The sequence below is a fragment of the Piliocolobus tephrosceles genome, chromosome 3, assembly GCF_002776525.5.
Source record: "Piliocolobus tephrosceles isolate RC106 chromosome 3, ASM277652v3, whole genome shotgun sequence".
NCBI classification, from domain to species: domain Eukaryota; kingdom Metazoa; phylum Chordata; class Mammalia; order Primates; family Cercopithecidae; genus Piliocolobus; species Piliocolobus tephrosceles.
The window spans coordinates 85900512-85928202 of NC_045436.1; the positions used below are offsets into that span (position 1 = coordinate 85900512).

A 27691-nucleotide genomic window follows, 5' to 3' on the forward strand; every position below is an offset into this window, starting at 1 on the left:
TAAACTTAGCAGAAATAATTGCTTTAAATGGAATTAAACAGTATCAGGTGTGCAGTGTATAATTTTAATACTGCTTGTGAAGTCTTCCATTTTGTTTATGTTGCATAACAGGAAAGGTATATGGATTGTAAGAGTAATTATTTGATGTGTCAATATTTTTTCTCTAAAAACTACACAATAGATCAAGAGGTTGGTTTGATGGTTTTGCAGAACAGTTATGACTTTTATAAAAAATTATACACATATTTGAACAATGCTTTCCATTGACAAAATACTTTTCTGTGAGCTTCAGCATAAACCTAGGAGACAGGTTCGATAAATGCTACTACCTCTTTTATATATGAGGAACCAGAGCCTGAGGGAACCCATGTGAACTGCCCAGAGAGACACTGAAAAAAACAGTGGAGGGGCCAGTAGTAGAGAATCCAAGTTCTCTGATAATTGGTCTCCTTTTCTTCCTGCAGGCTCCCTGTAATTTGAGGTTTAGGGGAGAGGAAAATTTGAACCCTCCCTTCCCCCTCTTCTTCCTGAAATGTGTTGTTTTTGTCAGGGTGGTCTTTTTCAATGTACTCTTAACATGATACTGTTGGGATCCTAGAACATATTTCTTATTCTTAAGATGTCTGGAGGTTAAATGCTGACACTGAAAATTTGGAGACCCTGCTTTGAAGACAGTCATTACTTTGACCACAGAGGAGGTTTGAGCTTCCTGAATAGTGCTGCATAAAGTAGGATTTACCATAATTCTGAGGGAGCTTAAGGAAACTTAGTGTCGTGAAATGAAAGATCGTTGAGAAAGTTTAACCATGAACACTAAACAAATGCCAGCCAACCTGAAACCTCAGCTCACAGCTCTTCCTCATTCCAGCCTTCCAGGATCTGGGTAAACAAAAAATACGCACGCCATTTGAGGGGAAAGTTGTCACTGGAGGAGCTGAGGTTTCACCTGCCTTTGAAATGGCTGAAGCACTCATGTGCTCTCAAGGAGCAATACAGTTATCATGACCTGGACCAAGAAGTGTCTGGTAGAGGTACATGTGTGGGATGACAACCTTTGGAGGTGTCAGTAGGTCCCTTTCACAATTTACTGTTTTCATTTGGTTATTTTTATACAATAATTTGTATCAGATATTTAATTCAGTATTTTTTTCAGATCCTAAAAATCATTTAGTTTTAGCTGGTAAGTAATAAAGTATACATCCAATAATATACTCACATAAAAGTTCAATCAGGCTTTATAATAAATGCCAAACAGCTTTTTTTTTTTTTTTTTTTCAAAAAAGTACAAGTCGAAATTTTATTTTTAGATGGTATTAGATTGGTGGCCCCCTATCATCTGACTAAAAGAAACACAAATTCTTTTTTTTTTTTTTTTTTAATTTTTCTTTTCTTGTATGTTTATTGTCAGATTTTCACATCTGATTTATACTGGCACCATTTAAAAACATTGACACACATTCCCTCATCTCCTATTTTTTTTTATTTTTATTTTTATTTTTTATTATACTTTAAGTTCTAGGGTACATGTGCATAACGTGCAGGTTTGTTACATATGTATACCCGTGCCATGTTGGTGTGCTGCACCCATCAACTCGTCAGCACCCATCAATTCATCATTTATATCAGGTATAACTCCCCAGTGCAATCCCTCCCCCCTCCCCCCTCCCCATGATAGGCCCCAGTGTGCGATGTTCCCCCTCTCAAGTCCAAGTGAACTCATTGTTCAGTTCCCACCTATGAGTGAGAACATGCGGTGTTTGGTTTTCTCTTCTTGTGATAGTTTGCTAAGTAAGAATGATGGTTTCCAGCTGCATCCATGTCCCTACAAAGTGGTTCAGTTAATGTCCTGGGCAGGACAAGCTAATTAAAAGGGTTGCAATTACTTAATTGCAACAATTGATTTCCTTATTATTATTATTTGCACTAACAGAATTTGGCAGACAATAATTAACTTTAATATTAATTTTGATATTACTTCATTTAATCAAACAGGGCAATTTAAAATTCATTTCAGAATGCCATAGAGTTAGTGATTTATAGGGCAATTAATATAGTCAGCCTCTGCCTGAGCTATTATCATTTTATGGGATGGTTTCTTTACAAATACGTAACATCTTCCTTTATGTAAGTTATATAAGTTACCGCTGACATTTTAAATAGTTATATTGTTGCATAGGATTCATGTTAAAATAACATGTCACTTAAATGAGTGTTAAGATTTTTATCTATTAAAATCATCTCCTTTTTATTATTTCCTTCACTTAAACATACATACACATGTGACTTACAAGTAAATGTGTTTTGGGATATGGGCTTAAATGCCTCATCAGCACATTTTGTGTCGTGTGTTTTGTAAAATATTAGTAAAGCATTGGTCATGATAGAGGCTTCACTCTATTTTTGTTTTTTTTAAATAATTATAAATATCTGTAGGTATATTTACTTTTGAAATATGAACTAGTCTAGTCCTTCTCTATTACCTGGGATGCTGTCAGACTTAATCTGTTGGGATTCATGTTAGTTAATTTTTTAAAAAGTGGGGTATATTTTAAAGTTTCTTCATTACCGGGAAAATACTCTTCCCATGCTTCTTTTTAGGTACCAAATCGTGGCAGAAATCAAAATGACTACCTGACAGTAGTCAATATGAAAGAAAAAATCCTATTACAAACTAAACATAGGTAAACTATTATTTAGGAGGATTGTATAGTCACTGAGTTGTCGTAACCCAAAGTAGGGTTAACAAATTTTTAATACCTATTACCTCTGAGTAATTTGAGAAACAATTCAAACTAACCTCTTACCTCTGAGTCAGTATTTGTGATATACATATACGTTTTGCTACAGAGGTAAATGGATAAATCCCTGGAAATGGCTTCTGCTTGTTTGTACCAGTTGCTCAGGGTAGGTCTTCATCAGAAGGCATCTCAGGAAGTCCTCTCCAGAGCACAGTCATACTAGGGCAGTGTGGGATGGGAGCTGATTCTGAGATTTTTGAAAATAGGAAATAAGTTCAGAGTAGGGAGTTAAAATGGTCACACTAGGCATTACATTTAGACAGATGTTTTATCCTGTCATCTTATACTGCCATATATAATTAATGACAATATAATATGTCCAGAGATTTAAAAAAATCCTCATTTATGTAAATCCTACTTATTCAACAATAATATGATTCCCTTCTTGGTTGCACATCACTTTGCAAACTACCGTCTGTGCCATCTGGCCTCAATCCAGTAGCTCTATTTCTCACATGCCTTTCAAATCCTTAATGACCTTATATGGAGTCTGTGGCTATGAATGCATGGCATATAGAATTATTAATGATCTTAAAGATAATTTTAGAAAATATATGCTATCTGGCAAATAGTAAATTATCAGGATAGTTTACCTCAGAGCATAAAACTATATTTTAAAGTTAGCAAATGACTTAAATGACCTCTATTTCTTCTCTTTTGTCATTAATAGATCCAGAAACTAGCTATCCCCCACTCCCTCACCTTGACTTTCCACACATGACTAGGAAACTGATAAGAGGATCTTTCTTATTCTTCAAGCCTGGTCCCTGGCTAAGACATAGAAAACAAAGGTTAAAAGCCAACTTTGATCCTGTATATCAAGGACTGTACTGTAGACAGAGACAATGTGTTTCTCTACCAGGGATGTGCTTCTGAGGAAGGTTGTCTTGAAGGTGAAAGGTAACTTAACACATAGTAAGAGTTCCTGAAAATAGTGATTCTCCCCTCAGAGTAGAATGCTCAAATTCATTCTTTTTTTGAAAGTGTAAAGAGGGTGAGGAGGTGAGAGTGCCATCCTCTAAGGGCTGATATTAAGTGGCATTTCCAAGTAAGTGTCAGTAGTCAGTTTAATTGATATTTTCAGTGCTTCATTTTTGTACCCCACATATCATATAATACAGTGACTGACCCAAAGTTGGTCTGCAATAAATACATAATGAACTGAAATTGTTGTCCTTTACTTTCTCTATCTGTATATGAGGAGCAGAAAAATAAGCAAGGAATCAGAAAAGCAGAATTGCAATTTTGAATCTGCCTTTTACTAGCTATGAGATCTTTGCAAAATCTTTTCACTTTTCTTATTGTTTTGAACAATGACATTTGGATTGAATAATCTTTAACATCCCCTTTACTTTCATAATTTATAATCTACAGAAAATATAATGACCCTAGGATGATTAAATCAATGATGCACTAGTAAATGTTATTGACTGGCTCTCAAAAATAAATAAATTTTTTTAAAAAGAGCCTGATTTGGAATATTTGCCTATTTCTATGGTGTAAATACCCCTTATGTGGCTGATTATAAGCTACTAATCTGAGATCACTGACCATGGAGTTGAGAAGAGATGAGAACATTCAGCTCTTTCAAGCTACTGGAGCCAGTTCCAGAGCAATGCACGACTGAGAATACTAAATCATTCTACTCTACAGGACTGAAAATATGCTAACATAATTGAGAAAAAATTAATAACAGAATAAGAATAGGTTTCCAGGTTAATGAGAAAATTAAGTCTCTTTTGCAAGGATTATCTTAGGTTTTAATGCTAGTGATCACATTAGTATAGTCTTTCAAAAAATGGTAGGCCATGTACTGTTTCTTAAGTCACATCCATATATAATAAAAGTTGAATCTTTTAGCATGGCAGGAAGCAATATTTAGAATCTGATCTAATGCTTTAAATGCATTTGTTATAGCTCCAAGATTAGTCGTAGGCCAAGATAGAACAATGTTTTAACCCCCACCACCCAAGGGATTAGTATCTAGAAATGTTGGCAATACAGTGCTTTGGTACCAATTAGAACAGAACAGTATTTAGAACTGTTTATTAGAACAGATCAGTATTATTAGAGTAGAACAGTATTATTGAAATGTTGCAGACAATGCAAACTAAAAGGAATGCCCTCTGAAAGGAATGAGAAAGGATATTAAAGAATAACAACCTAAGAGGAGACATTAGGCCTGAAAGTCACAGTAGAAGCTATGCATATTACAGTCTATCTATAGAACACTGAATATGCCAAGATCCAAGTTTAGTTTTCATGTTACAAGCACCTATCATAAGGCATTAACAAGAAAATTACTCAGAAAAGATATAAATACATGTGACTTTATAAAATATGGCTAACTTTTAAAATAGCGATTTACAATGTGTACTGTTTCTAATATTGTATGAGATAAAACTGGATTACAAAACCTAAAGGTTGTGTGTGAGCAATTACATATCCTGTTAAATGTCAAGTGTCGGTTTAAGTTTGAAACTCTTCACCATTAGTTTTCCACATAATACTGAAGTTGGTAGCTGTGAAGAGTATTTGGTCTTGACATTGAACATCCAAACTAAAATCGATCATAAACATTACATTTTGCTTCTACTCTGATTTAATCAACATTTATCAAGAAAAATGCATTATTTGGTTAATAATAGCTGTATTTAGGGCCAGCATGTATAACAATGGGATTACTGGTTACAACTGATAGAATGAAATATCTGCCGATCCTGTCTATCTAGTCAAGTCAGCAGTCTTCTCTCCTTATAGTGGATTTTATTAAATGAGACTACTGAGTAAGATTTTTTTTTTTTTGAGACAGAGTCTTGCTCTGTCACCCAGGCTGGAGTGCAGTGGCGCAATCTCGGCTCAATGCAAGCTCCGCCTCCCGGGTTCATGCCTCAGCCTCCCGAGTAGCTGGGATTACAGGTGCCCACCACCATGCCTGGCTAATTTTTTGTATTTTTAGTAGAGATGGGGTTTCACAGTGTTAGCCAGGATGGTCTCGATTTCCTGACCTCATGATCTGCCCGCCTCGGCCTCCCAAAGTGAGTAAGATTCTTTTGAGATGCTATGCAATCCTTTCGATACTAATTCCCAAAGGAGTATCTTTTGGTAACTATTTGGAGGAAAGCACAGGAATCGAACAAACATCCGGCACCACTGTGTCCTCTAAAAGTTTTATATAATTCATTGTTTTCCTTTTAAAGTGCGCCGAAGCCTGTTCTAAATCAGGAACTTACCGCAGACTTTCCACTGAACAACTCCATCTGCCTATAATAGATTTTTATTTCTTCATCAAGAATAACCAGCCCAATGACAATCTTCTCTGTAGCTTCCCTGATTTGGCGGGAAGTTATGTCTGGTCATTTCATGGAGCAGAGTTCCTTGACACTGTCACTTCATAAAGAGGTCTTACTTAGAACCCGCACCCAGAAGGTCCAAAGCTATGTCTTCTATTCCTATATGCATTCCAAAACCCGAGTTCCTGGAGCTTATATTGATACTAGATATCCCACAGGCCTAAAAGCTGTGCCTTTTAGGTCCTTTTCATTTCTGACATCAAGAAATTTCTTTCTTTCAAACTTGGTTAAGCATTAGTTATTTTTAATATGCTTTTTGAATCTAACATTTCTGTATTTTGAAGAGGATGCGACTAGCTGAAATTACCTTATTTTGAAGTTACCTGCTCCAACTTCTAGAATTATCAGATTTTAGAGCTGGATGGGACCTTAGAGATCCTTTTTTCACTCCATGAATTGAGATTTCAATTTATTTCTATACTATCAGGTACCAGATAAGTTTGGCAGTTGAAAAAACTACCACAGGTTATTTTTACTTTTCTCCCTTCAAATAGATTCTAAAATTGATAGAGATTCAATTTTATATTAATTGAGCATATCCAATGTGGTGGGTTGCTGAAGGTAGCAAGAAGTATAAATTATAGCTCCTGATCTTAAGGAGCTCACATTTTAATAGAGGCTAAATATAAACAACAATTGCAAAATGATGTAATAAATCTATTATTAGAAGTATGAATGGAATGCTTTGGTAGATTCCAGACTCTTAGTGCAGCATGGGGAAGCCAGAGAAGACTGGAGGAGGTACACTGTTGTTGCTAGATTATCAAGAGTTAATGTGTGCTTGTGTATGTGTGTGTGTGTGTGTGTGTGTGTATGTGTATCTGTGTGGGCTGGTGGTGGTAGTTATGGCATTCCAGGTAGTCCCAGAAACAGTGCTGATAGTAATCATGTAGGAATCAATAATTTATTAAAAGGGAGCTCAAGTAAATCCTGGGTTATATATATTTAATCTAACAAATAGTTGTTGAGGTCAACTTTGTTGGTATCATCCACCATGAAATAACATGCCTTGTGTATAAACATGGCAGTGATAGTGTGCTCTTTCTTACTTTACTGCTGAGAATATTAAATATTGTAATTTTCTTGTTTAAAAAACTTCGATTTCTTGGAATAAGCCTAAATGTGTCAAGTTTTAAGAAAGATCAAATGCAAAATCATGACAGAGGGTTGTTACTATTATCTTTTTACATAGCTCTCCTCACAAGGTCTTCATCCTCTCCTACTACCTATCCCCTTATTCAACTCAAATCACTGCCCCTCCATCCCTCTCTTCTCTCTCAGTAAGGCAACGTTAAGAGTCAGAATGATCATCAATGCTGCATTCTGATTATAAACTCAGATAAGTCATCAAAGATTGAAGGAAAAGAATAGAAATTGCCAGGATAGGAGGATTTAATATTTCTCTGAAGAGGACAGATGATGGCCCAAAAACAATGTTAGGGAAATCTTGGTAAATATTTGTTCTCATTATTTCTCCCATTTTTTTCTTCGCAAACTAGTTAAGGATCACAAATGATATAACTATGGATTATATTAGTGTTTTAGACATAGTAGGTATTCAAAACATATTTGGTGAATGACCAAATAAATTGAATAAAACAAACAAAACAGCATGGGTCCTGGGACAACTGGATACTCATATGCAAGAATGAACCTGGATCCCTCACTCCATATACAAAAATTTATTAAAGACCTTGGGAGGGGTTAATGTGGAATATCTGATCAGGTAGACAATTGCATACAATGAAAGTATTCTGGATAATAGTGATTGCATAACTTTATGAATACACTAAAAACTACTGAATTGTACATTTTAAAAGGATGAATTTTATGGTAAGTAAAGTATATCTCAATTTAAAAAGTAGATGCAAAGAAAAAAAACTAAAATAAACAATAGCAGCAACAACAAAACTATGGCCCAGAAAGCTGAATTGAGGCTCATATTGAAATGTTCTGCCTAGGCAGTCTTAACACTGGAGTGGAATATTGTTATAGATGAATAAACACTTTTTAGTTAAAACAAAATTGAAGATAGTTAAAGGATATGCTATCTTTCAATAATTATAAGATGCATATTTTTTCAGGTTTCTGAAATGGGAACGTATGTTTTTTTTTTTTTTTTTTTTGAGACGGAGTCTCACCCTGTTGCCCAGGCTGGAGTACAGTGGCCCTATCTCGGCTTACTGCAACCTCCGCCTCTCGGGTTCAAGTGATTCTCCTGCCTCTCCTGAGGAGCTGGGATCACAGACGTGTGCCACTGTGCCCGGATGATTTTTATATTTTTAGTAGAGACAGAGTTTCCCCATGTTGGCCAAACTCCTGACCTCGGCCTCCCAGGGAATGTGTCTTTTAATTGACAATGTGTCACAATTCATTTGGCTTCATTTTTTTCTTTGTGGTACTTAAACTTGTGAGATATCTTAGATTTAATGAAATATAATACTCATTTTAAAAACAATGTGGCAGAGGCAGAGGTTGCTAGCTGTACCTCAATATGTACGCTTCCTACACAGTAATAAGAATTTTTTAATCTGGGGAAATCATCAACCACCCAAAGACTATACTTCTAGTTTTCCTTTAAGCTAGGTGTGGCCATGTACCTAAGTTCTGGCCAATGATATGTAAGCAGAGATAGTGTGTGCAACTTCTGGTTTATGACCTTAATGGGAAGGAGCATGCTTTGCTTCTTTTCCTTTCTTTTTTTCTCTTTCCTCCCTCCTTCTTTCATTCCTTTTTTTCTCTTCATCCCCTCCCTCCTTCCCTCATTCTCTTCCTTCTAGATAGCAGATGTGATGGTAGAAGCTGAGGAGCCATTTTCATCCATGAGATGATGACACGTATTGAGGTTGGTAAAGCAATGAGAGAAGATAATGAGTTCTTAACGATCCGGAAACCAGTATACTAGCCCTAGACTGACTGTACAGAATTTCATGTGATAAAGAAACTAGAAAATTTGTTGAAGCCATTCTTCTTTGCTACAGGAACTGACCAAATAGTCTATCAAATATGAATGGTTTCTAAATGTCATTTTTCTGGGAGTAAATATTACTACTTTCTGCAATGGGATAAACTCCACTTCCTCTACACACACACACCCTTGTTTGGGTGAAATGAGTTACTAAATGTAGCATTTATTTATAAGGAATGCATTGTGAATAGTTTCTCAATTTTCATTATCATGGAAAGATGATGATTTCAGCCCACATTCAGTGTATGTTTCTAAATAATACAATCAACAGGACTGTCCGTTCAGTACAATGGAGGACAGCTTTTTCAGGGCAACTGGGATTTCTTGATAATGCTAAATCTGTCTCGTCAGCTGAATTTCTTGGGCTTTATGTGGCAGTGTAGTAAAAATATATGATCACATTTCACTGTTAAGAAAAATTCTTTCAGCAATACATGTACAGTCAAGTTTCTTGCGTGGATAGCTGAACATGTGGGTTATGAGATTTTTAAAAATGTGACAAACTTTATGGAAATGCAACAATCTAGACATCTAGTTTTGTCGGAGAGTGGCATGGATATGAAGAACTGTACTGTTGGTGCTGATGCCACGCTGACTTTTGGCAGTCACACTCTTGGTTCTTCATATTTGAGGAGATGGGACAGTGAGGAGGCCTGTTGGCTTGATTTTATTAATGCCACCATCTAGAATACAGATTCTTGGATATTTCATCTTCACAAGGTGAGCTGCAAACTGGAAAAGAAAAAGAGGCAAAATGTTTAGAGGATATACAGAAGATATCTCCAACCTCATGTTTTTCTCAGAATTTGAAAGACAACATTATTTTAATGTTATGATTGCTGTCACCACTGTATAATAAGTTGTCAACTTGGTCATAAATTAAATCACTCTTTTATATGCTAACAATTTCTTTATCTTATGGAATAAATGTCTCTTTTGTTCTATGATTTTTTTGAATATTTGATAAATATACATGGTAAGCAATTCAAATTCAGTAGAAAAGGGTATACAATGAGAAGTAAACTCATTCCACTTCTGTTCCCAGTCCTCCCTCTCCAGAGGTCATTAATGTTATTATTTTTAGGTATTCTTCCAGTAATAGTCAAAACAAGCTCAAATTTACATTGAAAAAATTTTGATATTATAGTCCACTTCAATGTCCCACAGAGGGCCCATAAACCAGTTGTAACATGTTTTTGGAGCAATCACAACTAACATTTTGAGTTCACAAACCTGGAATGAATTTGAAGGACAGATCTAGGAAGGCTTCTAGATTCTAGCACAAGAGGACTTTGTAAAAGTTATCAAGACATATACATATCTGACTTAGCTCAAATCTACCTGTTCAGGATCATCGATTGTGTTTTCTCATTCTTTGCACTTCATGATAAAGCAGCCCTGAACTTTGTGTCAATCCCAATATAGCATACTGCTTCATGTTCAGACCTTTTCTTGGGCAGATTGTCCAATGTTAGGCACTTGCTCCATTTCCCACTAATTCCTGTCCCCTCTTTAGCTCCTCCTCAATAGTAACCCCCACACATAACCTCAAACCTGCCTAACTTCTATTCATTTTCCTGCTCAGGCACTTCCTTCTCTAGGAGCTAAGTTGCCATTAGGGTTCCTGCTTCTCAGCTCCTGAAGTTTCTTGTATGAATCTCAATCTTTGGCCTTACCTCATTTATTTAAATTATCCATTTAAGAGCTTCCTTCTATTTTGTTTTCTTCCTGGTACCTGGCACATGGTAGGGGCTCAATATATGTTTGCTGGATTGAAGTAAACTATGCCAAATGATCATAAAACCCAGGGCAAAATTATGAAGTAAAGAAGTTTTTCTTTGGCTCTTTGGCTATTTTATCTCTGTTCCTTCTCTTTGGTAGTGTCCTGTTCCTCCTCATTGAGTATTTGTGTCCTCAAGTTCTCTTCAATTACTCTCTCTACTAAAACCTGATCTTACATCCTTCAATAAAAAATGACTAAGCTGCTCACAGTGCTGTTGCTTCTTGGTGCTATTTGAAGCTTAATACTTAGTAAGGTCTCAAGGCAGCAATCTAAACTTTAGGGTTCAAAAGAATGGGCTGAGTGATTTGGCCAGGACAAGTTCAAGGCCTCACTCCCAGAGATTCTGCTTTATTGATCTGGGGTTCAGGGATAGATAGTTTTAAATAAGCACCCGTAGATGATTCTAAAGCAGGTGGCCCATGGACAATTTTTTGAATAATACTGTCTTAAGCCAAAAGGATAAAGTTCTCGGTCAGTAGGTGGGATAAATAACGCTGGACTGGGATCTTTACAATCTCCAAAACAACTCACATAAATGGGTCTTAGTACTGCTGACCCTACTTATCTTCTCTGTGATTCTCTGCAGTGGCTCCACAGAGATTCAAACAGCTGTTCATATTTCACATCCTATCCTCTCTTAGAGCTACCAGATGGGAATCTTTGATAGCAACTAATGTTGAAGAGAAACAGTGCTCCTGTATTTCAAAAGGTGTCAAGTGAGCCGGTGTGAGCTGGTCTTCATCCTGTTCTTACTTCTCTTTGAACCCCAGTCGTTAAGAAAGCAAGCACCTGATTCATCTGCCCGAGTCATGTGCAGGCAGAACAGTCCCTGGAACCATATGATTACAGAAACATCTTGGCAGCATTCTCCTACATGCACAATTAAATTACCATTTAGGCCAGAATTCTAAGATAAACATAACATTACTGAAAAAGCCTTGTGGATAAGCAGTCTTAACTTTCAGTTCTTTCAAAACCCTGTGGAAATCAGAAAATGAGTAAGGAAGGACTGTACATTCAACTCATCTCCCTTAAACTATGCTGTAGAGCTGGAAAGAGTTCTGTTATTGTAACCAAGTCCCTAACAACTAGGCTGCTACTGAGCTGGAAAATGGTAAAGACAAAGCAGGCAGAACAGAGCACTTTGCAACAATCAGGTTGCTGCTGTGTGGGAGGTCTAAGAAGAGTAGAAATGGAGTGCAAGGAGATAGCAAATGTTTAGATGCCTTGAAAAGAAGCACGCTGTGTTTAAGAAAAAGAGCAACTGTTGAGTTTTCACATAAGATTATGAGTTCTGCTCCTCTGATCCTCTGCTGTTTTCAATTATCCATGTTAAATACTGGCCCCTGGCAGTGAAACCATGACTGCATCTTTTCTACTGCTATGGAAACATTTCTTTGTTCAGTTATTTGGTCATTCATTTATCAAGCATTTCACTGAGCACCTACTAAGTAGGTACCAGGCACTGTTCCAGTTTTTGGAGTGCTTAGAGTTCAGTGGGGGAGATAGTAATAGACAATACGAAGTAGTACGGGTAGCATAAAAGCAGAAGTTGGCCGGGCGCGGTGGCTCAAGCCTGTAATCCCAGCACTTTTGGGAGGCTGAGACGGGCGGATCACGAGGTCAGGAGATCGAGACCATCCTGGCTAACACAGTGAAACCCCGTCTCTACTAAAAAATACAAAAAACTAGCCAGGTGAGGTGGCGGGAGCCTGTAGTCCCAGCTACTTGGGAGGCTGAGGCAGGAGAATGGTGTGAACCCGGGAGGCGGAGCTTGCAGTGAGCCGAGATTGTGCCACTGCACTCCAGCTTGGGCCACAGAGCGAGACTCTGTCTCAAAAAAAAAAAAAAAAAAAAAAGCAGAAGTTTAGGGATCTTAGCAGTCCAGAGTAATAAGCAGAGTTTCTGAATTTAACAGGGGCTGGGGAGCTGGTTTCTTTCATTTTTCCTTCTATTTCTCTTTCATTACTGACTTAAAGAGAATGAGAATCCAGATGTGATGGCCACAATTGCGATACTTATCAGACAGTATTCTTTGTGGCTGTAGCTTGATAGGTTAGGGAGGAAAGAAAAGGCTGTGGATGTGCTGGGGTAGATTTCCACAGTGTGAAAAAAGTCACATCATACATGGAGAAGATATACAGTGGGGCAGGGGAGAACCAGGCATCTAGGATATAGGGTTTCTTCCACCTTTCATTTTTCATCTGGCCAGGCTTTTGACTGCATACTCCACAAAGTGCAGACTCCACCCAGAAATTACAAATCCAGACTTACTGAGCAACATCCTTGGTGGAGGTGGCAGGATATCATACTGAACCAGTGGTTATAAAGTCAGCAGAATCATCTGGGTGCTTTTACTAAACAGCAATGCCCAGGTTTGTTCCAGACTAGTAATAAGTAGAGTTTCTTGGGGCAGGGCTCTGACATCAGTTGTTTTTAAAAGGGTCCCCCTTTCCCAGGTGATTCTAATGTGTAGCTAGCATTGAGAGTCATTTAATTAGATAATGGGATTCATTTGCAGGTCAGGTTTGTCTGGGACCTCAAACTGCAATTCCTATAGGTATATGTGGAGAGCAAGTCACTTTCCACTAGAAAAGGCTGCTGTGTTTGTAGGACTGAAATTTGTGAGGGCCAAACTTTATCAGACATAGTAGAATTTAATGTGAAACAGATTATTACAGATAAAAAGGGAGATTTCATAATGATAAAAAATTCAACTTGCTAAAAAGATATGACAATTCTAAATTTGCAAGCATTCAATAACAAAGACTCAGAATATAAAAGTGTGATAGTACTGAATGGCAAAACAGACAAATCCACCAGGATGGTAGGTGAAATACCTAGAAAACAACCAGTAAGATGCAATATTTGAACAATGCAATTAACAAATCTACATAAGGAACAGATACAGAACACTAATACCCAATACCTTCAGAATAAAATTCTTGTTAAGTAACATTTCTAAAATTGACCAATTCAAAAAAGCAACTCTCAGATTTTTAAAGGATTAAAATTATTCAGATTATGTTCTTTGATGACAGTAAAAATTATGCTGGAAATCAGTAACAAAAAGGTGACTAGAAAAATCTCTAACTCTTTCTAAATTAAGCAATGTGCCTCTAAATGTTACAGGTCAAAGAATTCACAATGAAAATTAGAAAATATCTTCAACTGATTAATAATGAAAATAACATAAAAACTCGTGGGTCGCCACTAAGGCCCACTATAGGGCCACATCCCAGGTAGAGAGAATGGAGTTCTTCAAACTGTACAACTAGCTGAGATCTATATAGCAACATCCGACGTGAGGGGGCCAGATATAGTATCTGCTGGCACAGGATCTGGGGACTTCCAGACCTCATTTTTGTGGACAGCACTCCAAGTAGAGAGGGTCCAAAGCTTTTGTATTTTCACCATTCCTCTGGTTTTTAGGATCTGGTGCTGGAATTCATTTCTAGGGTGTGGTTAGGCACACCTTAATACAGCAGTGTCTGAATGTGGAAGGCTCTTGTGGGTGCCACTCTATCTTGTTTTCTCTTTTTATCTTGCATCTGAACTTGGATTAAGAGACCGGCATGTTTGCCTGGAGAAAGTTAAGTTGTGCTAGCAGCAGAATAAGTGAAGAAAAGGGATTTTTAAGCAGCCACAGAGTGGTGTGGGTGAACTAAGGCCAAAAAATTAAAAGCTGATGATAGGTAAGATTCATGAGGTATGTAGATCAGAATCACATCTCTCATTGGGCTCTCTAGGACACAGGTTTGGGAAGAACTCATGGTAGCAGTAGGAAACTAAGAAAGCTTTGGGGTTCTGGAAGATTTAGGGAGGAACACATGGCAGGACAATTAGGTTACCTGATATGAGTCTGAAGCTGATACTGGAGACTGGACAATTGGCATGGACTAACTAAGACCCTGACAAAGCTCAGAGAAGTCTTTTCTCTCTCCCATTTTATCTGTCCATTCCTTTCCCTCCAAATGATCCTACATTTGGGGTATGAAAATTTTACTTTCGGTGAGCATGGTACTGAATAAAGAAACTGGCAATTATCCTATAATAAGCAGCCGAAGTAATTTGCTTTTCTTTATCTTATAGATGTGAGGCAGATGCTATTAGTCTTATGCCTCCTCTTGACCCTCTGGAATGCTGAGAATATGGCACATATTCAATATTGCTGGTGCTGTGTGACCATGGCTAGGCTGATGCTTCACACAAATTAGGTACATATTTCTAAGAGCTTGGCTAGACAAGGCAGATAAGCATATTTGAGATGAAAAACAGAATATGGGGTGATTTCTCAATCTACAGTACAGTGTGGCCTTGGAATAAGTATAAGTGAAGTGCTGTCTTGTTCCAATTAAGAAATTTCTGAGCTCATTAATGCAGTTCTTAATCAGTAGAACTGTCCATCTTAGTGATCTCAATGAGAAACATAGGAACTATGGCAGGGATTAGTAGGAAAGAGGTGGGAATGATCTCTCTTAACATTCCACTGATTTCTTCCCTTGATTATATAACCAAATATAATTTTGAATGTCACTTTTTGTTTCAGTCCTTATTGTGGTCCCCCATACTGGGATAAATATTTTGTGTCCTGCTAGTCTTCCATATTCAGATCTTTTTAATTCATTGAAGTTAATTTTCTTAATAGTATGATATAAGGTATAAAACTGGTTTTTATAGTAATAGTATCTAATAACAATTAGGCAGTGGTTACTGTATTTTGTAATTTCACTCACAGAAATAAAACCAGCAGCAGAACAAAGCCAAGAAGGTGAATGCACAGGTCAGTAATCATTTTATACCCTACCATAGGTACTTGTGACAAGGAAGGAGAAGAACAGGTAATTCCAGCATATTAGTGTGTCATATATGAGAAAATGCTAATTATGCATTTTTTAAAAGTGGGAGAGTCTAGAAGAATAGCCATTACATGGTCCAGCTTTCTCATCCATGTTTATTTTACAAATAACTACTTCAATGGTATCTGGGTTATTTTGAACCCATACTAATAGTATTCTTTAGTATTGTTCACAAAAAGTGTTCTAATAAACTTTTAACCAAGTTGTTTCTATTTTTCTTGGAACCAATCTTTGAGGTTAGGAAATTTGATAGTGTAAGGATTTTTATCTTAAAAAATATTTTTATAGTTTGTATTACATAAGGAGATATATAAATATCTAGAGTGTGCTAACTCAATATATTTCATGTTTTAATTTCCTGTTACCCAAAGTTGCTATCTCTATTTCATGTCTTCCCAGTCTTTCTCTGTACCTTTTTAATTTAAAAAAAGTAAAAAAAAAATATAAGTATAGATAAGAAAGGTATAATGAGCAGCTTCAACAATTGTAACTTGTAGCCAAATTGTATCATTTATTCCTTCCATGCCCTCTTCCCACTTTTGTACTGTTTCCATGCAAACCCAGATATTTTATCGTTTCATACATAAACATGTATCATTGAAATAACAGGATTTAAAAAATATATACCCATAGTACTATCACACCTAGAAAAAAAGCCCCAATAATACTCTTCTTGTACAATATAATCAAATATTCAGTAAGTGTTTAAATTTCAAATTAGCTCATAACTCATAAATGTCCTCTCTCTCTCTTCCCCTCCCTCTCTTTGTCTGTCCATCTGTTCATCCATAATTAAATTTGTTTAGTTGAGTCAGGATCCACAAAAGGGCCATGCATTGTGACTGACGGACATCTTTTAAGACTCTTTTGGCCGGGCGCGGTGGCTCACGCCTGTAATCCCAGCACTTTGGGAGGCCGAGGCAGGCGGATCACAAAGTCAGGAAATCGAGACCACGGTGAAACCTCGTCTCTACTGAAACTACAAAAACAAAATAAAAAACAAAATTAGCCGGGCGCGGTGGCAGGCACCTGTAGTCCCAGCTACTCAGGAGGCTGAGGCAGGAGAATGGCGTGAACCCGGGAGGTGGAGCTTGCAGTGAGCCGAGATGGCGCCACTGCACTCCAGCCTGAGCGACAGAGCGAGACTCCGTCTCAAAAAAAAAAAAAAAAAAAAAAAAAGAAAGAAAAGAAAAAAGACTCTTTTAATCTAATGGTTTGTCCTATCTCTTTTCATTTCTTTGCAATAAACCTATTCTCTCTCAAATTCTCCCCAAACTTTTGTCTCTACCACTCCCCCAAAATACTCTTATTAAGACTGGCAGCAATCTCCATATTGTCAAATCCAACTTTTAAAACTCATTCTGAATCTGACTTGGCCTATCAGCATCATATGACACATTTGATCATGCCCTCTTTTCTTCAAAACTTTCTTCCATTAGCTTTCAGTACACCAGTCTCTCCTGGTTCTACTACTTCACTAGCTGTGCCTTCTCATCTACCTTGGTGAATTTGTCTTATCTTTTTGAGTTTGTGCCCCATTGCTTAGTCCTCTGACCTTTTCTCTATCTACATTCCTCCCCTAAATGATTTCATTTAGTCCCACAGATTTAAGTCCTATCTATACACTGATGATTGCAAATTTGTCTTTACTATCTTCCCTGGAATTTAAACTCATGAATCTGCTTCCTCAACATCTATTAGACACTTTGATATCTAGCAGGCTTCACAAGCTTAACAGTTTCAAAGAGGAACACTTGATTCCTACCCTCCTCTACCCAATCCTCTCCTGAAGTATTCCTTATCTCAGGAAATGGCAATTTCAGTCTTCTAGTTATTTAACTAACAAACCTGGATGTGTTTCTTTTTTTCTTTACCAATGTATCCTGTAACTTTCGAAACATATTCAGAATCTGATCACTTCTCACTGCCTGTACTAACATTGTACTAGCTCAAGTGATGGTTATTTCTTACCTAGATTATCGTAACTACCTATCAACTGGTCTCCCCTGCCTCCACTCTTTCCCCTATGGTCTAATGATCACACAATGTGAGGGATTCTTTTAAAATATAAGTCAGACATTTCGCATAACCTGTCACAAAGCATTTTAATGGCCTGTAGTTTTATTCAGAATAAATTCCAGTCTTTTCCATAGTCCATGAGGTCCTACATGATCTGCAAATCTGCAAACCATTCCCCAACTCCCCATCGTCTACCTTTCTAATCTCATCTCCTAGTCCAAACCACCATCACCTCTTACTTGGATTACTGCAAGAACTTCTTGACTGCTTCTATCCTTGCCCACTATAATCTTTCTCTACATGACAATCACCAAAAGAATGATTCTCTTAAAATATGAATTGGATGATATAACACCCTTTGTTCCACATCTTCTAGTGGCTTTCCATCTCAGAATAAGAGCTCCACTAATCACTCTATAAAGAAAAGAAGCCATCAACACTCTTCTCCCTCATGTTAACCTTATTTGAGCATTTATAACCACTTGATATATATATATATATAATATATATATCTCAAAACTATATATATGTATGTATGTTTATTGATGGTCTCTCCCAAATATTGTAAGTTCCATGAGAGTAGGAACTTAATTTTACTTGTTACTGTTTCTCCAATGTCTAGAACAGTGACTACTAGTACATAGTATTTGCTCTAATATATGTTGAATAACTGATTCATTCATTCAACAAATACTTTCTGAGCATCTGTGTGTCAGGCACTATGCTAGGGACTGGTTAAGCTGTTTTACTTCTAGTGGAGGAGACGGAAAGGATTTTAGAGCAAATTATTAAGGAATCTGACTGGTTCTGCTAAGGGTCAAATGCTAGTTGCTTTTATCCTTTACTAGTAGGGTCTTCACCCAACTCTTGTATGAGTTGAACAGGCAAGATGATTTTTTAAAATGGTATCTTTTAAAAGACATCTACACAAAAACATATACAAAAATTGTGATGTTTATAAATATAGAAATAAATGCTTGTGACATATGTTACTATATGTAACATATCATCTATATCCACACATGATAGACAATATCCTCACTTCATTTCCACACTTAAGGAAGAGAAGTAGATAGAAGAGTTTAAAGAGGATGCAGTGAAAGTTTTACTTTCTACTCTTAGGCTCTGTGCTATCATAATCAGACTCTCCATATGTTCCCACCTTTGTCTGCAGCCAAAATTGCTCTGTTCAAAGAAGCCCCATGCTTTCTTAGTTCCTTTTTTCTCAATGAGTTTGGCAATTTTTAATGGATCACTCAATAGAAGCGTGAAAAAAAAAAGGATAAATGGATATCTTCATGATCTATTATAAATTTTCCTTCTTTTCTTCTCCTATTTTACTTTCATATATAATTCGAACAAAATCTCATAAGGATTAAAGGTAAGAAAGATAATTTAAAACTTTTAAAGTGTAAGTTTTAAATAGAAATGTCAAGACAAATAAATATTTTTCCTGTGGTGCATAACATCTTAGCATGAGTATAAGTCAATGCAACTTATACTCCATAGTTTGGTTTGTTGAAAGTCCAGTTATATATATATACACACACATATATATGATTTTTTCTTCTCACATGTCAAAATGGTATTTTCCTTTCCTTTCTCTTCTACTTCACTTTGATCTCATTTTCTTTGTTAATTTCTTCTACCAATCACTTGCACTTATTTTTTTTCTTATTTATAAGCTAATTTATAATGGAGACAGTGAATTTTTATGGTTTCTTGAAACAAATACAAGTTATTAATATATCTTTTAAGGGCTTTTTCAACAATCTCTTATTGAGGTTATCACCTGGAATTTGCCTTTCTTTCTAGAATAATTCATTTATAAGCTTTTAAAGGTAATTATGGAAAGTATGGAAAATTATACCATAATTATGGTAATTATAGAAAATGAAACTCTACACCTTTTTATCATGTTCTGTAGAATACTGTTTATTACATAAGTGGGAGGATTCAATACACATCTAGTATAAATCTTCTTTGAATTCTAGTCTGAATCTCTAAATGCTCAGCTGATACTTTTTCCAGTGATGAACCATTAGCACTTCAAATTCAGTATGTCCAAAATTAATCACATTCTTTCCAAATTCACATTATTCTTCTCTTCTCTATCTCTGGTAACAGTATCAGCAACCTCCCCAAACACCCAACTTGGAGACTTCAAGGTCTTTTTTTAATTACTACTTTTTTTTTTTTTTTGTAGAAACAAGGTCTCGCTTTGTTGCCCAGGCTGGTATCGAACTCTTGGAGTGATCCTTCCTCCTTAGCCTCCCATAGTGCTAGGACTACAGGTGTGAGCCACCACGCCCAGCCAACGTCTTATAGCTGTCTCTCTCTTTATATATAAATATAGATAGATATAGATAGATACACACATATTTTAAAACTCCTTTGTCTCCACATTTAATTAGGTACAAAGCTGTGTCAATTTAGGACTTGTCTTGCATCCATTCCTTTCTTTTTTTTTTTTTTTTCATTCTTCTTCTACTTCATTTTAGAGCCCAATTATTGTTGGATTAGTTCCTAAGTGGTCCTAATGCTTCTAGGTTTTCCTCACCCAGTTCTCTGCTGACTGGTAGTAACATTATGGAAGGTTCTCAGAAAATCCTGAGACTTTAGTCAGTATCATATAGAGATTTCTTCCTTACTAGGGTTATTGCCCTTAAGCAAAGTAAGTCAAGATCCATGGATCTCTTCCAAGAAATAGTTTGCTTACCATAGTTAGTAAAGACAATGTGTACTATTTAAAATTTCTTTTTGGAAGTTTCATTTTGATAATAGTTAAGTCTAACATCCCTTTGAATTTCAAGAAAGACAAATTCATTACACACACACTTGCTTACTCTTAACACAAATACATACATTAACTTATATTTACATGAAAGGTTAACAAGAAGAGAAGATTGTCCTTTAGTGTTACAAAGAAAGTAAGGAAAGAAAGTGACCAGGTGTCTTGAAACACATAGTAACAGCAGTGAATTATTTTCCCAGTCTTATTTTGAAAGTCACAGAACTTTGGCTATGAGTCTTAGGCAAACCCTTCTGTTGTCTCTTCCTCACAGTCTTGTGAGCTTTTTTCACTCTGAGGACTACCAACTATTTAGATGGTGAGAGACTGAAAGCTTGAGAGAGAGGGTCAACGCAAAGGTAAGAATCTAGCATTGAGATAGACTGGGAATATTAGGGATAATCTCTGTTCCTTGGTGTTTTAAAATTTGTTTAATTGGGATCAAGGGCAAAAGAAAGGGAAGACGCTTAAATTTTGGCAAAACTTAATACAAATAAAAAAGTTATTTTTCAAATGACTTTCCAAAATACAGCTGATAGCGTTACTTTCCTTTTCTAAAAACCTTTAATAGCTCCCGACTGCTAAAATGAAAACTCTTTAACATAGCACTCAAAGTCCTCTATTATACTTAGATTCTCCATATCTTTCCAGCTTTATCTGCAGCCAAACTGCTCTTCAAAGAAGCCCTGTGCTTTCCAGTGCTACTGTGCTGTTTCCTTTGCCTGAAATACTCCCTTCTGACTGTGGCCCTCCCCAACACTTGGTATTACTGAAATCCTACCCATAGTTGGAGGTCTAGGTCTATTATCACCCTCTCCATAAAGCTTTCAGAATTCCTCACTTACTTAGATGAAATTTCTTCATTCTCAGTAAATTCCAGAACTTTAATTATAAATCTAATATAGCACATGTCACAATGTTGCATTCTGCCTTCAATTTTAATCATTTGTATACATGTTTAATCTTCCTAACAAGACTGAAAGTTTTAAGAGAGCAAGGAACTGCATCTTTTTCATTTCTCTTTCCTCACAATAGTTTCCATTTGTAGGCATTTAATGTTTATTGTCCTGAATTAAACTAGTACTTGATGCTAGTATTTTTTCTTTTGCCGTCCTCTTTAGAGAAACTTGTGCAAAAGTGTAGTCACTGCAAACTATTATTTTCATGTGTTTGTTCATTAACTTAATCAATTTGGCTATCAAATATTTATTGAGTGCTTTCTATTCGAAAGGCACCATGTTAGGGGCTGGGGATATAATAATGAATGCAATATAGTCTCTCTCCTCAATGAGCTACATGGGGAATATGAATAAGTAAACAGGTGATTACAATACCATTTAATAAATGCTACCTAGAGTCATCATTTATGGTTGTTCAAATTGTGTCATGCATGAGAAAGCCTGAAAAAGGGGGTAAGTGGAGCCCGAAAAGTTGCCCATCCTTTCCTTTCTAAGCTTTGTGCCCTCACAGGGTGGTGTATTTCTCTGAAGGAAGCATGAGATTTATCTAATGCATATATAAAGTTTCTCTCTATCTGTAAACTAAGTAAAAGATTTTCTATGAGGATTTAAGAGTGGTACTTAGTTCCAGGTTTGAGTTGTTAAGGAAAACTTCCATGAAGAAATGCTATGTAAACAGCATTTCAAAACAAATGGGAGTTAGCTAGTGAACAGAAATGGGAAGAATGCTCCAAATGAGGAGAAAAACAAAAGAATATAAGGAACTACAAGTAGGTAATTATGGCTGAAACCTAAGAGGGTGAGGGAGCAGCGGCAAGGAAGGACCTTGGAACACAGACCAGAAGAGAGCCTTATAAAACATGATTAGGCTTCGAACTTCATTTTGAAGGCAATGTCAAGTCATAGATACTTTAGCAACTAGTCATAGGTATTTTGGCAACTATCACATTTACATTTCAAAAAGCTCAGTCTAGTGTAGGGCGGAACAGAGGGATGGGAAGCTGCCGGCAGGAATAGTGGGGAGCCGCAGTAAGTCTTTCAATAAGTCAGGCACAAGATATCAGCGACCTGAGTGAAAACAGTTGTGTAGTAAAGATGGAGATAATCTTAGACCTAGTTAACAGAATAACAAGCAAAATAATAATTTTTCATATAATTTCTTGCCATTTGTCAAGAAGGAGAAAATACTACTTCAAATAAACAGGCTGGGTGGTTTGGAGGAAAGTATAGAAACTTTGTAGACAGACAGCCCTGGGTCTGAATCACTACTCTGCCATTTGTTAGCTGTGGGCTCCTGGCCAAGTTTCTTAGCCTTTTTGGCCCTAGTTTTGTTACCTGTTAAATGTGTAATAATAATTCAGTTAAACAGTATACTTAGGGGTGGTTGGAAAAATTATATATACAGGAACACCTCATTTTATTATGCTTTGCTATAGTGCACGTCACAATTACTGCATTTTTAACCAATTGAAGGGATGTGGCAATCCTGTGTCAAGCAAGTCTATTGGTACCATTTTTACAACAGCGATGCGCTCACTTTGTACCTCTAAGTTCCATTTTAGTAATCATTGGAATATTTGAAACTTTTTCATTATGATATCTGTTATGATCTGTGATAAGTGATCTCAGACGCTGCTGCTACTGTAATTATTTTGGGAGACACGAGCCATACCTATATAAGATGGCAAACTCAGTGAATAAATGTTGTATATGTTTTGACTACTCCACTGAATAGCCATTCCTCTGTTTCTCTCCTTCTCCTTAAGCCTCCCTATTCCCTGAGACACAAAAATATTAAAAATATTAAAATTAGGCCAATTAATAACTCACAATGGCCTTTGGTGTTCAAATGAAAGGAAGAGTCACATAACTTTCACTTTAAATAAAAAAATCTAGAAATGATTAAGATTAGTGAGGAAGGCATGTTGATAGCCAAGACAGCCCAAAAGCTGGGCATTTTGTGCCAAACAGCCAATTTGTGAACACAAAGGAAACATTCTTAAATGAAATTAAAGGTGCTACTCCAGTGAACACACAAACAATAAGAAAGCAAAATGCCTTCTTACTGATACAGGGAAAGTTTCTGTGGTCTGGATAGGAGATCAACCCAGTCACACCATTCTCTTAATCACCATCTGCAGAGCCAGGGCTTAGCTTTCCAATTCTGTGAAGGCTGTGAGAGATGAGGAAGCTGCAGAAGAAAAGTTGGAAGCTAGCAGAAGTCGGTTCATGAGGTTTAAGAAAAGAAGCTGTCTCCATAACTAAAAGTGTAAGGTGAAGCAATAGGTACTAATGGAGAAACTGCAGTTATCCAGAAGATCTAGCTAAGATTGCTGATGACACTAAACAGATTTTCAGTGCAAATGAGGCAGCCTTTGATTGGAAGAAGATGCCATCTAGGGCTTTCATAACTACAGATAAGAGATCAATGCCTGGTTTCAAAGCTTCAAAAGATAGGCTGACTCTCCTGTTAGGGGCTAATGTAGATGGTGACTTTCAATTGAAGCTAATACTCACTGACCATTCCAAAATCCTAGGGCACTTAAGAATTATGCTAAATCTACTCTGCCTGTGTTCTATAAATGGAACAACAAAGTCCAGAAGACAGCACACCTGTTTGCAGCATGGTTACTGAATATTTTAAGTTCTTTGTTGTGACCTACTGCTCAGAAAAAAAGATTCCTTTCAAAATATTATTGCTCACTGACAACGCACCTGGTCACCTAAGAGCTCTGATGGAGAACATACAAGGAGATGAATGTTGTCTTCATGCATTCTAACACATTTTGCAATCCATGGATGAAGGAGTCATTTCAACTTTCAGGTCTTACTCTTTAAGAAATACATTTTGTAAGGCTGTAGCTGCTATAGATAGTGACTCCTCTGATGGATCTGGGCAAAATAAATGGAAATCCTCTGGAAATAATCCACCATTCTAGATGTCTTTCAAAACATTTGTAACTCGTGGGAGGTCACAATATCAACATGAAATGGAGTTTGGAAGAAGTTGATTCCAACCCTCACGGATGACTTTGAGGAGTTCAAGACTTCAGTGGAGGTAGAAATTGCAGATGTGGTGGAAATAGTAAAAGAACTAGAATTAGAAGCAGAGCCTCAGATATGGCTGAATTGCTGCAATCTCATGATAAAACTTGGATGGATGAGGAGTTGCTGCTTACGGACGCACAAAAAAACTGTGTTCTTGAGATAGAATCTACTCCTGGTGAAGATGCTGTATCATTTTGGACAACAAAGCATTTATTACATAAATTTATTTGATAATGCAACAGCAGGATTGAAGAGTATTGACTTGATTTGGAAAGAAGTTCTTCTGTGAGTAAAATGCTGTTAAATAGCACTGCATGCTACAGAGAAATCTTTCATGAAGAGTCAATTGATATGGCAAACTTCATTGTTGTTTTATCTTAAGAAATTGCCACAGCCACCTCAATCTTTAGCCACCACTGCCCTTTAGCAACCTTCAGCAACCATCAGTCAGTAGCTATCAACGTAGGGGCAAGACCTTGCACCAGGGAAAAGATTATGATTTACAGAGGGCTTGCGTGGTTGTTAGCATTTCTTTTTTTAAGCAATAAAGCATTTTTTGATTAAGGTATGTACTTAATTTAGATATAATGCTGTTGCATACTTACTAGACTACAGGATAGTGTAAACATAACTTTTATATGCACTGGGAGTCAAAAAAAATTGTGTGATGCATTTTATTGCCATATTCGCCTCATTGGGTTGGTCTGGAACTGAATTTGCAGTATCTTTGAGGTATGCCTGTGTTTCTGTGTGTGTGTGTGTGTGTGTGTGTGTGTGTGTGTGCCTGATTCATAGGTAGATCCCTAGTACAAGATGGTTTCCTTCTTTCCTCTTTTCTTCCATTACCCTTTCCTTAATTACTTCTTTTATAGGAGAGAAATTTACAACACTTTGCATAGATTCAAATGTAAAATGCAAACTGTCCCCAAATGGAATTTAAGATAGGGCTTTATAGTGTTCATGGTGAACTCTTTATGATGGAGCAGTGGTTTTTTACCAGTGACTCCTAATGTTTACTTAGCCACAAACCATTTGGCAATCAGATAAAGACTATGAATATTGTGTCTCAAAAAACGGCATTTATGTGGAACACTTCACATATAATTTCAATTAGTTCAAAAACCTCCTGAAATTCATGATGAACTCCAGGTTAAAAAGTTTTCTTTTATATTATATTTTAATTTTGAAAATTATGTTAGTGACTTAGTGTTTGTGAATATGGCGATTAGGATTTTCCTATAGATTTATAGATTAGTGTTTAATAATAGTTTCCACTTTTATTTTATTTTATTTTTTTGAGACAGAGTCTCGCTTTGTCAGCCAAGCTAGAGTGCACTGGCAATGACCTCGGCTCACCGCAAATTCTGCCTCCTGGGCTCAAGCAATTCTCCTGCCTCAGCCTCCCCAGTAGCTGGGATTACAGGTGTGTGCCACCATGCCCGGCTAGTTTTTGTATTTTTAGTAGAGACAGGGTTTCACCATGTTGGCCAGGCTGGTCTCGAACTCCTGACCTCAGGTGATCTGCCCACCTTGGCCTCCCAAAGTGCTGGGATTACAGGCATAAGCCACCGCACCTGGCCAATAGTTTCTACTTTTAAACAAGTTCTTCCAGAAATGGCTATGTGAAAATTTTTTTGAAAAGCGAACTATGATAGAAAAGTTTGCTTGAAAACAATTCTTATTCTTAAAAACATACACTGGCTCATGTGAGAGGACAAGGCTCTTCTGATAAAATTCTATCATCTAATACCATTTTGTATCAGGAGCCCTAATAAGTCTTGTGGTACATTTTCTTCTGATCTGTGACATTCAGGAACTGAATTTCTGCAACAATCATTTATCAGCTTCTGTTTACACTAGACAACTGAGACTAGTAAACCCACACTGTGTCCAAGCCACTGGTCATATTACACAAAGCACATTATACTCTGAAAAGAATGTATACAATAAAAACTGAGATTCAAAACACAGTTAGGACTGTGATGGATCACAGTCAAGTTCCAACCTCTGTGGGTCAAATGGGAGGGCAACTATGGTTAGTTTCTTATTCAGCCACAGACATTCCTGTGGTAAGGAGTAACTAAATGGTGGGCTGTGGAGTACAGGGTGGGTATGTAGAATAACACATACTGAGACAAGATAACTTTCATCCTGTGTCAGGTCACAAATGTGAGTGCCAGAGATCACAAGATACAGATGATGACTTTGCAGTTTTTCCTGGAAATTGGAAATAAGCTCCCTCTCTCCTTTTTAAAAACTGCTTATATTTTACCACATAATATTTCTAGTAAACATGTTAAAAAAACCAAGAAAACCAATGTCTGGATTAGGTGTATTAAGGCCCTCTTCACTACAACTCCTACTTTGCTTTTTACTGCACAAAACTTATGAAAAGCTATGAGAATAAGGACTCAACAGGAGTTTTTAGTTCATGAGTCTTTTGAAGTAATCTTTTATCGCTTAACAAATCAGAGTTATGTAGAAGACTTTCCACTGTTACTCCCAACTTTTATATGATGTCCAGCATGTTCAAGTTGCATTAATATATAAACTATTTCCTTATAATCTGATATAAACCTACAGTCTAAAACATTTGATATAAACCTACAGACTGAAACATTTGCTGACAAGCAAGGCAAGAAAAATGTCAGGAAGAAAGCCAAGGTTAACCATAGCCAGTGCTTATAGGTGTAACAAGATCAAGAAAGAATTCCTTGCATACTTGAAGCTGATAAAGGATATTCACTTCTCATTCTTTGTCTAAATGTTTAAGGTCTAAAGAGGTCTAATAAATTTTAGAACAGGTAAAAAGACCCATGACAGATTTAGAAGTTCTAAAAGTATCATATTAATCTGAAGAACTAGACAGATACTATCTGGAGCTAGAGAAGTTTAATACAGGACAACACATATGCTGAATTGGTTTACAGTGTCTTACGAAGTTATTTTGACTCTTTCTTCTGAACACATATTTGTAGAAGGATAATCTCAGGTGCCTGAGAACAAAGGCTATAGGAAGAGCTTGAGCAAAGGAGGGAAGGAGACAAGGCTAAAGAGAGAAGGTTGCCACGGTCTGCATGTTTGTGTCTTCCCCAAATTCATATGTTAAAATC

General features: G+C 36.7%; 1 protein-coding gene across 3 annotated transcripts in view; it reads right to left on the bottom strand.

Moving 5' to 3' along the window:
- Positions 1 to 8878: 8878 nt before the first annotated feature.
- TBCK (TBC1 domain containing kinase) overlaps positions 8879 to 27691 on the bottom strand; it is a 269659-nt gene continuing 250846 nt past the window's right edge. For all 3 annotated transcript variants that reach the window (XM_023220144.3, XM_023220145.3, XM_023220146.2), the window contains one exon: positions 8879 to 9851. In XM_023220144.3, the coding sequence (XP_023075912.1) occupies positions 9741 to 9851 (111 nt within the window). In that variant the 3' untranslated portion in view covers positions 8879 to 9740. The remainder of the gene's footprint in view (positions 9852 to 27691) is intronic.